Genomic DNA, 13,497 nt, shown 5'->3' with positions numbered 1-13,497 from the left:
TTAAACAGATGTTAGTGTGCCGATTCCTTCCTCCTGCAACTTTTTTCAAACTACTGCCTAAATCTTTCTGAGCCCCCTTGTCTTCTATCATGTGGGCTGAATAGTTTATATTCATTGCCCTTAGAGACAATATAATACTGTTCAATAGGTACAATTGCTTGCAATATGCACAGAAAGGTACGTCATAGCGAAGGGCAATAAAATAGACAACTTTGCCTAGATCAGGGGTCAGGGAACTTTTTTACCTTTTACCCCCAAATATATTTAGATACGCCGACGTTACCCCCTTTATTTGAAAGGAAGGAAATCATATATTATTAATTATTGGAATTCAAAATGTTATTGAATCTATTCAAAATTTCTTTGAAAGCTTCAACTTCAAAACTTCAGGTTTTGGAGAAATGATGTTGCTTCATTTTTGATACGAGAGCATCAATATTGGGGCATTTTGATGTCATAGCAATTTGGATACAGTCTTCAGCGTCCAATCGATTTCTCTGCTTTGTTTTTATGTTCGTTAGAGTGGAAAACCCTTGTTCGCAAAGGTAGGTTGTTGCAAAAGGCAGCAACTTTTTGACTGCCTCCTCATGTGCAATTTTGATGCCTTTGCAGCTGTTGACATCCAAAAATTTGACAGATCTGCTTTGTTTTCAAATGCAATACGTGCTTCATTATTGCATCAAAGCTCAAGAAGTGCCTCTGCCAACCCCTGAGGCCCTTCTGGTACAACAGCAATTTCACATTTAAAGGGGGTCTACAATCCAACTGACAGCATGTCAATCGGCAGCATTACCCCCAGGAATTTAATTTTTACCCCAATTGGGGTTATTTACCCCTGTTCCCTGACCACTGGCCTAGATGATAGGAAGGCCTTAATGAGGAATACAGAAGGAGGTTTGGAAGATAACGCAGCATATTTAGCGAAAATTCCAGACGACCGTGTAAACATCAATAACTTAAAGTTGTCAGAAGGTGTACAACCCTATTAATGGAGACTTCTGGGTGTGAAGTGCGCGGTTACTGAGATAACTGTCTCTTAGTGTGCAAAATAAGAAATAGAGATGTGTTTATTCATAGTGATGTTTCCCGAAATCCTCAAGCCACGCTTAAAGTGTAAGCACGCGTTTAACTTCCCTCAGGCGGGGAAGCGGCTGTTCACAATGTAAGATCCATGTTCAGCTCCTCAGACATACCTGATTCAGGTAGTAATACGTTTCTGCATCCTGAAGATAGAATGCCTGTTTCTGTTGAGAGGGGAGACCAGCTAACATCTCATAGAAAATGTGGTAATTCCTCTCATTTTTGGCCTGAAATTGAATATAAAAGTAATCACTCTTCTCAACTAGGCCAAACATTTGTATTAATATTATTATCGTAGATTTGTAAGGCGCCACAGTGCTCCGCAGCGCCGTACAGTAGGGAAGACAAGGACATACATGAAACAGGACATATATACGTAAAACAAGAACAGACAAGGCAGACAAAATGAATGGAGACATGAAAACAAAGGGTATGAAGGACCCTGCTCATTAGACAGCTTACATTCTAAAGGGAAGAGGGCACAGCTGAAACAAGAGGAGCGAGTGTGGCTCAGAGTGGAGATTGGGATAGTTGTGAGGGTGCATTAGTGTGAATAGTGTTATCGAGGATAAGATCACCTCTAAAAAAGAGATGGGGTTTTCAAGGAGCATCTAAAGATTTAAAGGCTGTGGGAAAGTCTGCTTGAGCGTGGTAGGGAATTCCATAAGTGGGGAGCAGCACGGGAGAAGTCTTGTAGGTGGGAGTGAGAGGTGGTTACCAGAGACGAGACAGGGCGCAGGTCAGTGGTAGATCTAAGAGGGTGGGACGGAGAGTATTTTGATATGAGATTTGAGATGTATGCAGGGTGGTGTTGTTGAGGGCTCTGTAGTTAAGGGTGAGTAATTTTAATTTGATTCTGGAGGACACAGGAAGTCAGTGTAGGGATTTGCAAAGTTGTGCAGCAGATGTGGAGCGGTGAGAGAGGAAGATCAGTCTTGCAGCAGCATTTAGGATGGATTGAAGTGTGGATATATGGGTGTCAGGAATGGCAGATAGCAGGAGGTTGCAATAGTCAAGACGGGAGATGATGAGAGAATGCATAAGAGTTTTGGTAGCATGTTGAGTAAGAAAAGGGCGTATTCTGGCAATGTTTCTAAGGTGGAGTCAACAAGACTGGGAGAGAGTCTGGATGTGAGGAATAAAGCAGGGGGCGGAGTCAAGTGTGACACCGAGGCAGCGGGCTTGGGAGACTGAGGAAATTGTGGTGTTATTGACAGTGAGGGAGATTTGAGGGCAGGTGGTGATTCTGGCAGGAGGGAAGATAATAAGCTCTGTTTTGGATGTGTTGAGCTTTAGGTAGAGTTGGGACATTCATGTGGAGATAGCAGAAAGACAGTTGGTTACAAGAGATAGCATACACGAGATAGTATAGATCGTACACAAGAAAACCTTAAAAAATATTTTACATTTTGATAGATGTTTTTGTTGACAAGCAACAAATATTTGGATACCATCAGAAGTTGCCATTTTGGCTACAAATCCATAAATTTGCCCCCCTACAACCGGCTGCACTGGCGTCAAAAGAGGTAGTGATGTGACTAGTTCCTACTAAACGAATAGCCTGCTTTCTCGTGTGTAAAGGTTTGCCCAAAAAATGTCTGCCTCCACTTGGTAGAGAAAACAGGTGTCCGATGTCCGTGTGGAACCATTGTCTGCTAGAATTGTGAAGTATTCACTAAATTATCATCCAAAGGATTACCAAAGTCAACTTTCTGCTCTCCATGTTTTTCTTTCAGGAAATCCTGCAAAAGGCTCAGCCTATTATTATATAAAAAGATGTATTGTACAAACTATTGTCAGCTCAATGACTTATTGTGGGGAGATTTCTATTGTCTATGTTTGTTTTTCACCTGTGAATGTGTTTGTTCTGCGACCAGCATCTGACATTCAGAACTTGCAGGTAATCTGATTTTTAGGAGGAATTGAAAGGGAAGACTTACCTGAAATACGATTCTGGATTTTTCAAGCAGGTATTGGGATGTTATGGCACCACAAATTACACCCCTGTGAGGGAAAAGTCATGTTATTGGGATGTACTAGATAGGTCGCAGGTAGAGAGATAAAAGAGACAGGTGCTCCATACTTGTCACACGGCAAGAGGATCGTGGTACTTTTGAAGAGTTTAGAAGCCAGAAAGTAATTTACACTTATAAAGATTGACAAGATTGTCAGCTCTTAGGGTCAGGGATTTTCACTATCAAAGCAAACGTTAATAGTGGTGTTGGGATCATTCTGGAATGGCAATTGTATATAACTGATTTCTATATTTTATATATTTTATGCTTTATTTGCCAGCAACCCAAAATGTTTGGTAGCTAAAAGGTTTGCTGCCTGTCTGAAAAAGAGTATGGTGCGGTTCAGAAATGGGCGTGGTGTTGGTGAACCTGGGCGTGGTTTGTGTGAATCAGGGGTGTGTCCTATTTCAATGATCAATTGGGTATATATGCAGACATGTTATAAGTGTATAAATCATATTACTCTATTATGATGTACATAACTATTCTTTCTTTGACAGTACTCATGTCATACAAAACATATTATTTTCAAAATTAGTTTTATCAGTGTAAAATCTCTTTAATAAAATATTTTTTTTATATTTCAGATTTTTAATCTGTGTATATTTTTTTAATAGTGTTTCATTATTAATAGGTATTTAGTGTAGAATCTCAGGGATAGAGATTTATTACTCACTCCTCCAGATAGATTTCCACGAACTTCCCAAAGCGACTGGAGTTATCGTTCCGGACTGTTTTGGCATTTCCGAAAGATTCCAACAGAGGTGTGGCCTCTAGAATCTGAGGAGAGGAATGGCATGGAAAACTGTCCACCAGCATCACACGTATGCCCACTCCGCACACACGTGTACATCATACTTGCCAACTCTCCCGGAATGTCCAGGAGATTCCCGCATCTTGCGACAGTCTCCCGGACTCCCGGGCGAGTGTGGCAAGATCCCGGATCTGCCCACTTCCTAGTGAAGTGGGCAGAATTAGGTCACAAACGCCGCGATTCCTGGTGAATCGCCCCCCGCTGTCAAATGACGCTGTTGCGTCATGACGTCACGGGGGCGGGTCCAAAATTACGCGGCTTTTGGAGGCCCACCCCCCATGACGCCCACCTCTACCGCAGGCTCCCGGATACCAACATTGTAAAGTTGGTAGGTATGGTATACATAGATACATTTGATTTTATAGAAGCACAAATAAACATGCATGGAAAACTATGTGTAAGTATGCATACAAAAACTGTCAATATTATATGAATAATCACCACTATGTACCTCTTGTTTTTACTTTGTGATTTGCTTAACTGCTTGTACAACGGACGCCAACTTGTATACTGGTAACTGCATACTTGTCAACTCTCCCTTAATGTCAGGGAGACTCCCTGAAATAGGGATGATCTCCCTCACTCCCTGAAGAGTCTGGCATTCTCCCTGATGCTGAGCCAGTACAAGACGTGGTTGGCTTCGCCATCTGTGGCATGATGACACAGTTCAGAAATTGTGTCCTATGTCCATGTATTGATACCTATGGAGGTGGCCATTTTCATGGAGACCAAGATTTAATCAAAGACTGACAGGTAAGACAACATGACTTCAGTAATGGAGACAGAAATGTAAAAGACACTTCAGTCTGTAGAGATTCATTAGCTGCTTTTCTTTAATGCATAGTTGCCTACTCTCCCGAAATGCCCGGGAGACTCCCGTATTTCTGGGAGACCTCCAGGGCTCCCGGGAGAGCAGGGCAACCTCCCGATTGTCGCCCCCGCAATAGATAAGTGACCCCACACTCCCACCTCTCCCGGGATCTCCCTGAAGCCAACGAGGAAAAGTTGGCAAGTATGGGTAACTGCTATTATATTGCACTTGAAAACGTAAAGTTCTTAAAATATTATATTAATAAAACTTCATTCTCACAGCCACGAGTGAACACCTGCTTGCCCCAATTATTTATATTGTTACCTAGCCAAAGCATTCTGTATCCTCAGTGTTTAGTGCACACATACTGCCAGGCCAACCTTATTTCAAATATCCAGTTCTGATAAAGTCTTGAAACTATTATATTTGTAAATATTAATAGCCGATCTTTTATGCAAGGCAAGTTGTACTTTAGGATTAGTAGCCTTTTGTCCTTGTTCCAGACTGACAAAAGCTGGATTTCTGGGACGTGATTAGTTCAGTCCTACAACTTAACCTCCCAATCTCCCCTAAATTTTTTCCACTCCCTTTAGCACTAACCAATGCCACAATATGTCTACTATTTTCTAACAGTTTAATTTTTACATTTGTTTTGTAATTCGATATATAGGTTTATGTTTCAGCTGACACCTATCTCTATCTCATTACGTCTCCTAAAGTTAAGAAGTTTATCTCCGTTATTATTATGGAGGTAATGATACTTTTATTTTTATTCATGCTACTGTACAGTTGTTTAACCTTGTTAATAGTTATTATTAATAATAATAATAATAATAATAATAATAAAAAGATTAGTAGCCTTTAACTTTGGGTCGATCTATGGTCCCCTATTCCTCTCTTATGTATACATGACAACTTTACAAATTTCCTCTCTGGGAGGGGTAATCGTGTCATTTTGGTCCCATCCCAATGGCGTGATGACGCAATCATGGCATTTCGCCCAGGGGGATGTCACCATAATGGGACTTTCGTCCCACCCACTACTCCAAGAAGTGGGGAGATCCTGGTCTGCTGGGAGTCCTGTAGAACTCCCTGGAAGATGGAACATTCCGTAGGCGTAGACAAGAATGCTCTTATAGCAGTGGCATTCTAATGCAAATAATGTGCTGACAGACTTCTCTCAGGCATTCTAATAGCATAAAATCAATATTGCCCTTTTTTCAATGTTGTTTTATGGTAAGAAAAAAAAAGGCAATCACCAAGGCTTACTTAGCTAGACAAATCCTTGATTTTAGTAAGTGGTATATACTAACATTGCATGAAGATGCATATTTCCACTAAACCATACTTGCTTATTTTCCCGGAATGTACGGGAGACTCCCAAATTTTGGGCAGTCCTCCCAAACGCCAGGCAGAGTCGGTCACCCTCCTGTAGCCCACTTCACTTTTGTCTGAGATGGACAGGGCATTATTGACGCAATTCAATCACGTCACCATGGCCCACGTTTTGAAGCAAATCGCCTACACACAGCCCCCCCACTATCTTGACCATTGGACCTCCCCTCCAGGATTTCCCAAAGGGTGGGTTCTAAAAGTAGGTAAGTATGCACTAATCCCTACCAACCAGTTATTCCCTTCCATTGGCTAACGTGAACTAGACAGATACAACCTAATTGCTGATTGGTTTCTGTGGTTTACTACATATTTGTGCTCAAATTCATTGTTAGCAAGTAATGCTCACTGCTTACATTGCTCAAAAGTGCAAATGGGCACTAAAACCATAGCAACCAATCAGCAATCTGCTTTTATCTGCATAGTGCAAGTAAGACAATGAAAGCAGCTGCCTGGTTGGTCACTATGGTTTTAGTGCACATTCGCACTTTTGAGTAACGTTAGTAAACAGCTCACTGATTGGTCCCACACGGGACATGTGTAGAGCAAGCAAAGAATAGGTTTGTGTATGTATATATGTTTATATAACACATTCATACATACGCTGTATAGTCGTCCCAGTCACATGCATAAACAAAGATATAGCAAGAATAACAACAGCCCATGCACATGTAAAGCAGATAATAGTAAATTATGTAATAGGCAATACCTCTATCTGCAACGTCCAGCGGGAGTGTGGGAATAGAGAGTCAGAGACAAGATTAATATTTTATTATTATTTATTTGACAACATTCTGTACTGAAGAGGAGCACACAACGGCAGCTTCAGAGTAATATATAGTGTTATTTGGATATATTATATAGTATTATAGAGTACTATTGATATACATTTTATAGAGTGTTATATAGTATTATTGGTGGATAGTTGATGTGACACACAAAGGTTTGTGGAAACGTTTGTGTACACTGCTTGTTTTGGTAACAAAAGACTTTACCCTCGGTTCGGAGACTTTGTGTGGATTCGGGACTGTTTCACCAAAATCGGGACAGTTTTGCAGGTATGTAGTATGTACTTGATGCAACACAATAAAGTAAAGTAGAGAAGTGTGTGAATTGTCTGCCAGTGCGCAAGTTATTTATTTTTTTAATAAAAACTGTGTTGATCATTAACAGACAACTTCTAAGATTCACAGCTCACCTGGTTTGTCACGCCACGTCTCTGATTCACTGCTACCAGGTAACGCAGCACCAGCTTCGTGGCCTCGGTTTTACCAGATCCACTTTCACCGCTGGCGATAAAACAAATACACCATTGAAAAGAAAAGTTGACTGCACCAGGTGTACCATTAAACCTCCTCTTATTGTATGAATATCTATTTCCCGTTAATATGGAGAAAATAACTTTATTAAGGAGGGGTGCACCCGGTCAAGGATTTGTAGTAACCTTTTAAAGAGAAGAGAAAGAAATGACCATCTGGGGCACTTAGTGCCCCAGATGGTCATTTCTTTCTCTTCTCTTTAAAAGGTTACGATAAAACAAATACAGTCTGAGGTTTATAAACGGAACAGGGCAAAGCATATCAGACACGGTAAATACTCTATATACACAGCCCAGGGATCCAAGCCTATTGTGCACAGTTGAAGGATGCAATTGAGAACCCCTGTTTTAGTGAACTGAATGCCAAACATATACCTACGTTTTTTAATAACTGCTATAGAACCCTAATATGTCTTTTCTCGATAAATCCAGTGATAAGTGCTCTACCACCATGCAAAGGGGTAAAGGTATCATGCTGAGAGTTTTCCGACAGGTTTGAAAAACCAATCAGATTCTAGCTATCCTTTATTTAGTACATTCTACAAAATGATAGCAACATCTCCACTTTTCAAACCTGCTGGAAAACTCTCTGCTTGATACATTTACCCCAATGGGTCCGAATCAGGTTTAATAGACTCCAGTAGCCTACATACAGTGCAGATAGATTGATTACATTTCATCCTGCAAGTGTAGCCTAGTGTGGTCCCTAAGCAGTGGCTGGCTTGGCTGAGGGGGCACATGATGGGGGCAGGGAGGCACATGACCTCCCGGGCCGGTCCCATAGTGGTCTACCTTGGGCTGGGTCACTGGTCTACTTGCATTTTTATTCCTTTAAAATGTCCCTAATAGGCTGCTGAGCCCTGTCTCGCCCCTGGGTCCTACTCACCATCATCAAGATCGTTTATTGGTAAAATGCCACCAATCTCTGTGGTACTAGATAGTCAGTAAACCAAATCAAACAAAAAGCAGTTTATTGATAAAAACAGAAGACATACATGCCAGGTTAAGGAAGGAGGTGCAGACGTGGGCCAAGGGGTAGAGAGGTCCATGCTCGGGGGAGCTTACAGTCTAGAGAGGGAGTGAACACACAGTGAATTCTCACTCACCTAATGATAATACACTGGTTGTGTTTGGCATCCATGAGTTTGGTGTAGGCAACATTTACAATTGCGAAAAGGTGCCTGAAAGAAAAATATGACCTTAGCTGGCAGTGAATTGGTTATCAGTTTATGTTCTTAAGGCCTGAAAGGTGTGCAGGTGACAGCCACTTTGTAATAGACGTAATAGATTAATCCTTTCTTAAACAGGTAATGGAGGGACGTCTCATTAATCTCAGATATCCATCCAAGTACTTTGGCGGTAAAATATCACAACATTTTCATTTTTATCATCATTATCATCATCACCATTTATTTATATAGCGCCACTGATTTGGCAGCGCTGTACAGAGAACTCACTCACATCAGTCCCTGCCCCATTGAGGCTTACAGACTAAATCCCCTAACATACACACATACAGAGAGAGAGAGAGAGAGAGAGAGAGAGAGAGAGACTAGGGTAAATTTTTGATAGCAGCCAATTAACCTACTAGTATGTTTTTGGAGTGTGGGAGGAAACCGGAGCACCTGGAGGAAACCCATGCAAACACAGGGAGAACATACAAACTCCACACAGATAAGGCCATGGTCAGGAATTGAACTCATGACCCCAGTGCTGTGAGGAAGAAGTGCTAACCACTGAGCCACCGTGCTGCCCATAAATAGATATCATGAGGTGGATCAAACCATTTTGTTACCTGGGTCAGCATCTAGGATGTTGCCCATGTTCCTTAATAAACCTGGCAGTATTGTAGGAGAAATGTTTACATGAGCAAAGGAGTGGTCCTAAAATTATTTCTTGGCTTTAAATGACGTTTCTCTCTTTTCACTATGTACATTTTCAGTAAATCCGCATCTCTAGGCACAGATTGATTTTTCCTGGGGTGGAAAGTGGGCCCACACTTTGAAATTTGCTGAGCGGACACAATTGCACGCATGAGGACCCATTGTGGGACTCTTGCCGTAAGCAAGACGCTGGAAAAATGTTAAAATTGGTGCCCTGAAATTTGGTGCCCCCGGAAAACTTCCTGTCTGAGACATTTGCTTCTGTTTCATTACTGAGTCAAATGTGATGTCTCCACTGGATAATAAGAGAGAAATAGAGGACAAATAACAGATAATAAAAGCAACCGTTAGGCAGAATAAACTTACGGAGGGTTCTCTCCCAGGGCTCTCCCCTCGTAGAGCAACACGTGGTCCGTCCCATACATATTCAGCATCCTGTAGGGGTTTAGCGAGAGGAGGATGCTACCAATATATGTCTAAGAAAGGGGAGAAGAAGCATGTTACCCTCTATCTTAAAGGAAGCCATGGGAGTCAAGGCTGATAAATGACTGCATGTATACTCACATATATCAACTCTCGGTCAAACCTTTTCCGCAGGTTATTGAGGACTGACGCTTCTTGTAGGTCCCTGCAAGATGGCAACTGCTACGTCAAGTTGTTCATAACTAATATAAATGAACGTAATGTGCAAAATCTGGCATTGCTTATTTGGCTGTAAATTTATCTTTAATTTTAGGTGTTTACTTTTAATGGCCACGAGGAGCTATCTTGTGTCTAAATATTAAATCAATGGTGTTCCCACTCTTATATGATTATATTTGGCATCTTTCTGAACCCTGTCTAGCTTCAACTCTACAGTGTACGCTGCCTCCAGTAAATGGGAACGAAAAGCAGGGGTTGTAACATCAAGCGATCGCTACTAACAAAACAAAGGCCAGCCGGCCGCTACCACTGAACCCAGTCAGTCTTTTTTAATCGCTATGGACAATAACATGCATTCTTATAGCCTACCTTGCTATATACTAACAGCTATGTGCCTGCATTAAAGGGGAACTATTGAATATGTTATCACTTTCTATAGCATGATAGTTGACTTATATCTGAATAAATCCCCCAATAAATTTATGTCCATTTTTTTTCTTTTTAATTCAACAACACGTATAGCAGATACATATATAAGCAGCAGTCAATGGTATGAAATACAAGGAAACCTGTGAATAGTACAATGTGACACAAGTCAGGAGTTTAGTGATGAAAACAGGTTAGATGTACGAGCTTCTTTTCTTATAGAGGTGGATTTATTTAACACCACAATCTCCACAAATCAGGATCGCTACATTATGCTGCTCCTGCTCCATCCACTATCTAAAGCTGGGTACACACTACAGGGTTTTTGTCCAATAATCGGCTCAATCAGCCGACATACGACCGCTCGTTCAAAAGTCGGGTCAGTGTGTGCAGTGACACGACGGTCGAAAGTCTGCCCAAATGGACGATTGTCGCCTCATTTGTTTGGTCGTACCGTTAAATATTTTCGTTCCAAACTCGTTTCTGTTGTGCAGTGTGTATAAGTTTCCGACCGATCCACGACAGTGAGTGCAAAATTACAATCATTGCTCACGACAAAATGGCTGTAAGAAGTCGCTAACAGGACTGCCGTTCTTCCCTTTATCGTCTAACACAAGGCTAGAGTGTGTGCAGTCCATGGACCGAGCGATCGGACCATCGAGCGGGTGTAAAATCGATCGGCATAAAAAGTTGGTGGAAAATTCTGTAGTGTGTACCCAGCTTAACTCACAATCCATGGTAGAGGTCAGCGCCCTTTTCAAAACTGTTCAGCATAATATTCGCCTCCTTCCTCATTTGGTTGCAAAATTTCTCCAGCGGAATATGACCTTTAGTGTTCCGTTCGGAATTCCCCCGTCATGTTTGTTGTATCCAGATTTCAACGATTCTACCCCCATACAGCAGAATGACATGACAATCGTTGTCCCTGCTCTATTTAAATTTTGAAATTCCTTGAAATGCAAAGTTACAAATGTAAAATGAGCATTTTGTGCACCTCTGCAATATGTCAATTTTCTTTGTGGAATTCCACTTGTGCAAATTTTAACCATATCTACTAGTGTGTGGCTTCCTGCAGCCCTGTCCTCAATGGCACAATCACACGAGTGGACAGGTCACAGTCTCCCACAGGATCAGTACACTCATCTCCTGCTGCTCTGATCCAAATTATCTGATTAGCTACAGGTTCTATCCCCGACCACTTCAACACTGAGTATATCCCAGACGAGCAGGAGATGAAGACTGAACACAGACACCTGTAACTCATAATCCCTTTAATTGCTGGGAACATAGATTCTACTTTCTCAGAAGTGAAAGGAATTTCAGAGCAAAGCCGTTGCTATGTGCAGGGAGAAGTGCCCCAATCACACACAACCCTAAGTTACACCAGGACATTAAATGCAAAAAAAGAGTAAAACTGAACGTAATATATTAAACAATGTATGTAAAATAGCAAAATAATACATAGTGGGTACTTAGTGAATTCCCCAATGTGCCTGTTTATTTCGTTACATGTTCTGTCTTCTCTTGCTCTCATTTCTCAGTAATACTCACTCCATTTGTGTCATATCCTGCGTCCCATTCTCACCCAGCTCCTGGCTGTGCCCAGTGCTCTGAGGCCTCTGCACAGGATGCATCTTTGGTGAACCAATAGAAAGATAAAAGGGAATGAGGAATTTAGACTTTTCAATAATCCATCTCTACTTGTGCAACTTTCCATTCTACGTTACTAGTGCAAACCACAGTCCTGCTAATCACAGTAAAAGTCCTGCTAGTCATAGTAAAAGTCCTGATAGTCACAGTAAAAGTCCTGCTAACCATAGTAAAAGTCCTGCTAATCTGAGTAAAAGTCCTGCTAATCAAAGTAAAAATCCTGCTAGTCATAGTAAAAGTCCTGCTAGTCATAGTAAAATTACTTCTAGTCATAGTAAAATTCCTTCTAGTCATAGTAAAAGTCCTTCTAGTCATAGTAAAAGTCCTGTTAGTCATAGTAAAATTCCTTCTAGTCATAGTAAAAGTCCTGCTAGTCATAGTAAAAGCCCTTCTAGTCATAGTAAAAGTCCTGCTAGTCATAGTAAAAGTCCTGTTAGTCATAGTAAAATTCCTTCTAGTCATAGTAAAAGTCCTGCTAGTCATAGTAAAAGTCCTGCTAGTCATAGTAAAATTCCTTCTAGTCATAGTAAAAGTCCTGCTAGTCATAGTAAAATTCCTGCTAGTCATAGTAAAAGTCCTGTTAGTCATAGTAAAAGTCCTTCTAGTCATAGTAAAAGTCCTGCTAGTCATAGTAAAAGTCCTGCTAGTCATAGTAAAAGTCCTGCTAGTCATAGTAAAATTCCTTCTAGTCATAGTAAAAGTCCTGCTAGTCATAGTAAAAGTCCTGCTAGTCATAGTAAAATTCCTTCTAGTCATAGTAAAAGTCCTGCTAGTCATAGTAAAATTCCTTCTAGTCATAGTAAAAGTCCTGCTAGTCATAGTAAAATTCCTTCTAGTCATAGTAAAATTCCTTCTAGTCATAGTAAAAGTCCTGCTAGTCATAGTAAAATTCCTTCTAGTCATAGTAAAAGTCCTGCTAGTCATAGTAAAATTCCTTCTAGTCATAGTAAAAGTCCTGCTAGTCATAGTAAAATTCCTTCTAGTCATAGTAAAAGTCCTGCTAATCATAGTAAAATTCCTGCTAGTCATAGTAAAAGTCCTGCTAGTCATAGTAAAATTCCTGCTAGTCATAGTAAAAGTCCTGCTAATCATAGTAAAATTCCTGCTAGTCATAGTAAAAGTCCTGCTAGTCATAGTAAAATTCCTTCTAGTCATAGTAAAATTCCTTCTAGTCATAGTAAAAGTCCTGCTAGTCATAGTAAAATTCCTGCTAGTCATAGTAAAATTCCTTCTAGTCATAGTAAAAGTCCTGCTAGTCATAGTAAAAGTCCTTCTAGTCATAGTAAAATTCCTTCTAGTCATAGTAAAAGTCCTGCCAATCATAGTAAAAGTCCTGCTAGTCATAGTAAAAGTCCTGCTAATCATAGTAAAATTCCTGCTAGTCATAGTAAAATTCCTTCTAGTCATAGTAAAATTCCTTCTAGTCATAGTAAAAGTCCTGCTAGTCATAGTAAAAGTCCTGCTAG

General features: G+C 40.7%; 1 protein-coding gene across 1 annotated transcript in view; it reads right to left on the bottom strand.

The window, feature by feature from the left end:
* MYO15A (myosin XVA) overlaps positions 1-13,497 on the bottom strand; it is a 94,217-nt gene that overhangs the window by 69,006 nt on the left and 11,714 nt on the right. Inside the window, exons 3-11 of the mRNA XM_075181317.1 lie at positions 11,933-12,015; positions 9,878-9,941; positions 9,680-9,789; positions 8,537-8,611; positions 7,311-7,401; positions 6,822-6,827; positions 3,772-3,875; positions 3,021-3,084; positions 1,194-1,307 (exon numbers count right to left, since the gene is read on the bottom strand). Of these exons, the coding sequence (XP_075037418.1) occupies positions 1,194-1,307; positions 3,021-3,084; positions 3,772-3,875; positions 6,822-6,827; positions 7,311-7,401; positions 8,537-8,611; positions 9,680-9,789; positions 9,878-9,941; positions 11,933-12,015 (711 nt within the window). The remainder of the gene's footprint in view (positions 1-1,193; positions 1,308-3,020; positions 3,085-3,771; positions 3,876-6,821; positions 6,828-7,310; positions 7,402-8,536; positions 8,612-9,679; positions 9,790-9,877; positions 9,942-11,932; positions 12,016-13,497) is intronic.

This window comes from Mixophyes fleayi, chromosome 7 (genome assembly GCF_038048845.1).
Source record: "Mixophyes fleayi isolate aMixFle1 chromosome 7, aMixFle1.hap1, whole genome shotgun sequence".
Lineage (NCBI taxonomy): Eukaryota > Metazoa > Chordata > Amphibia > Anura > Limnodynastidae > Mixophyes > Mixophyes fleayi.
Note: the sequence above shows the minus strand (reverse complement) of the source record. Positions and strands in the feature narration are given on the sequence as shown.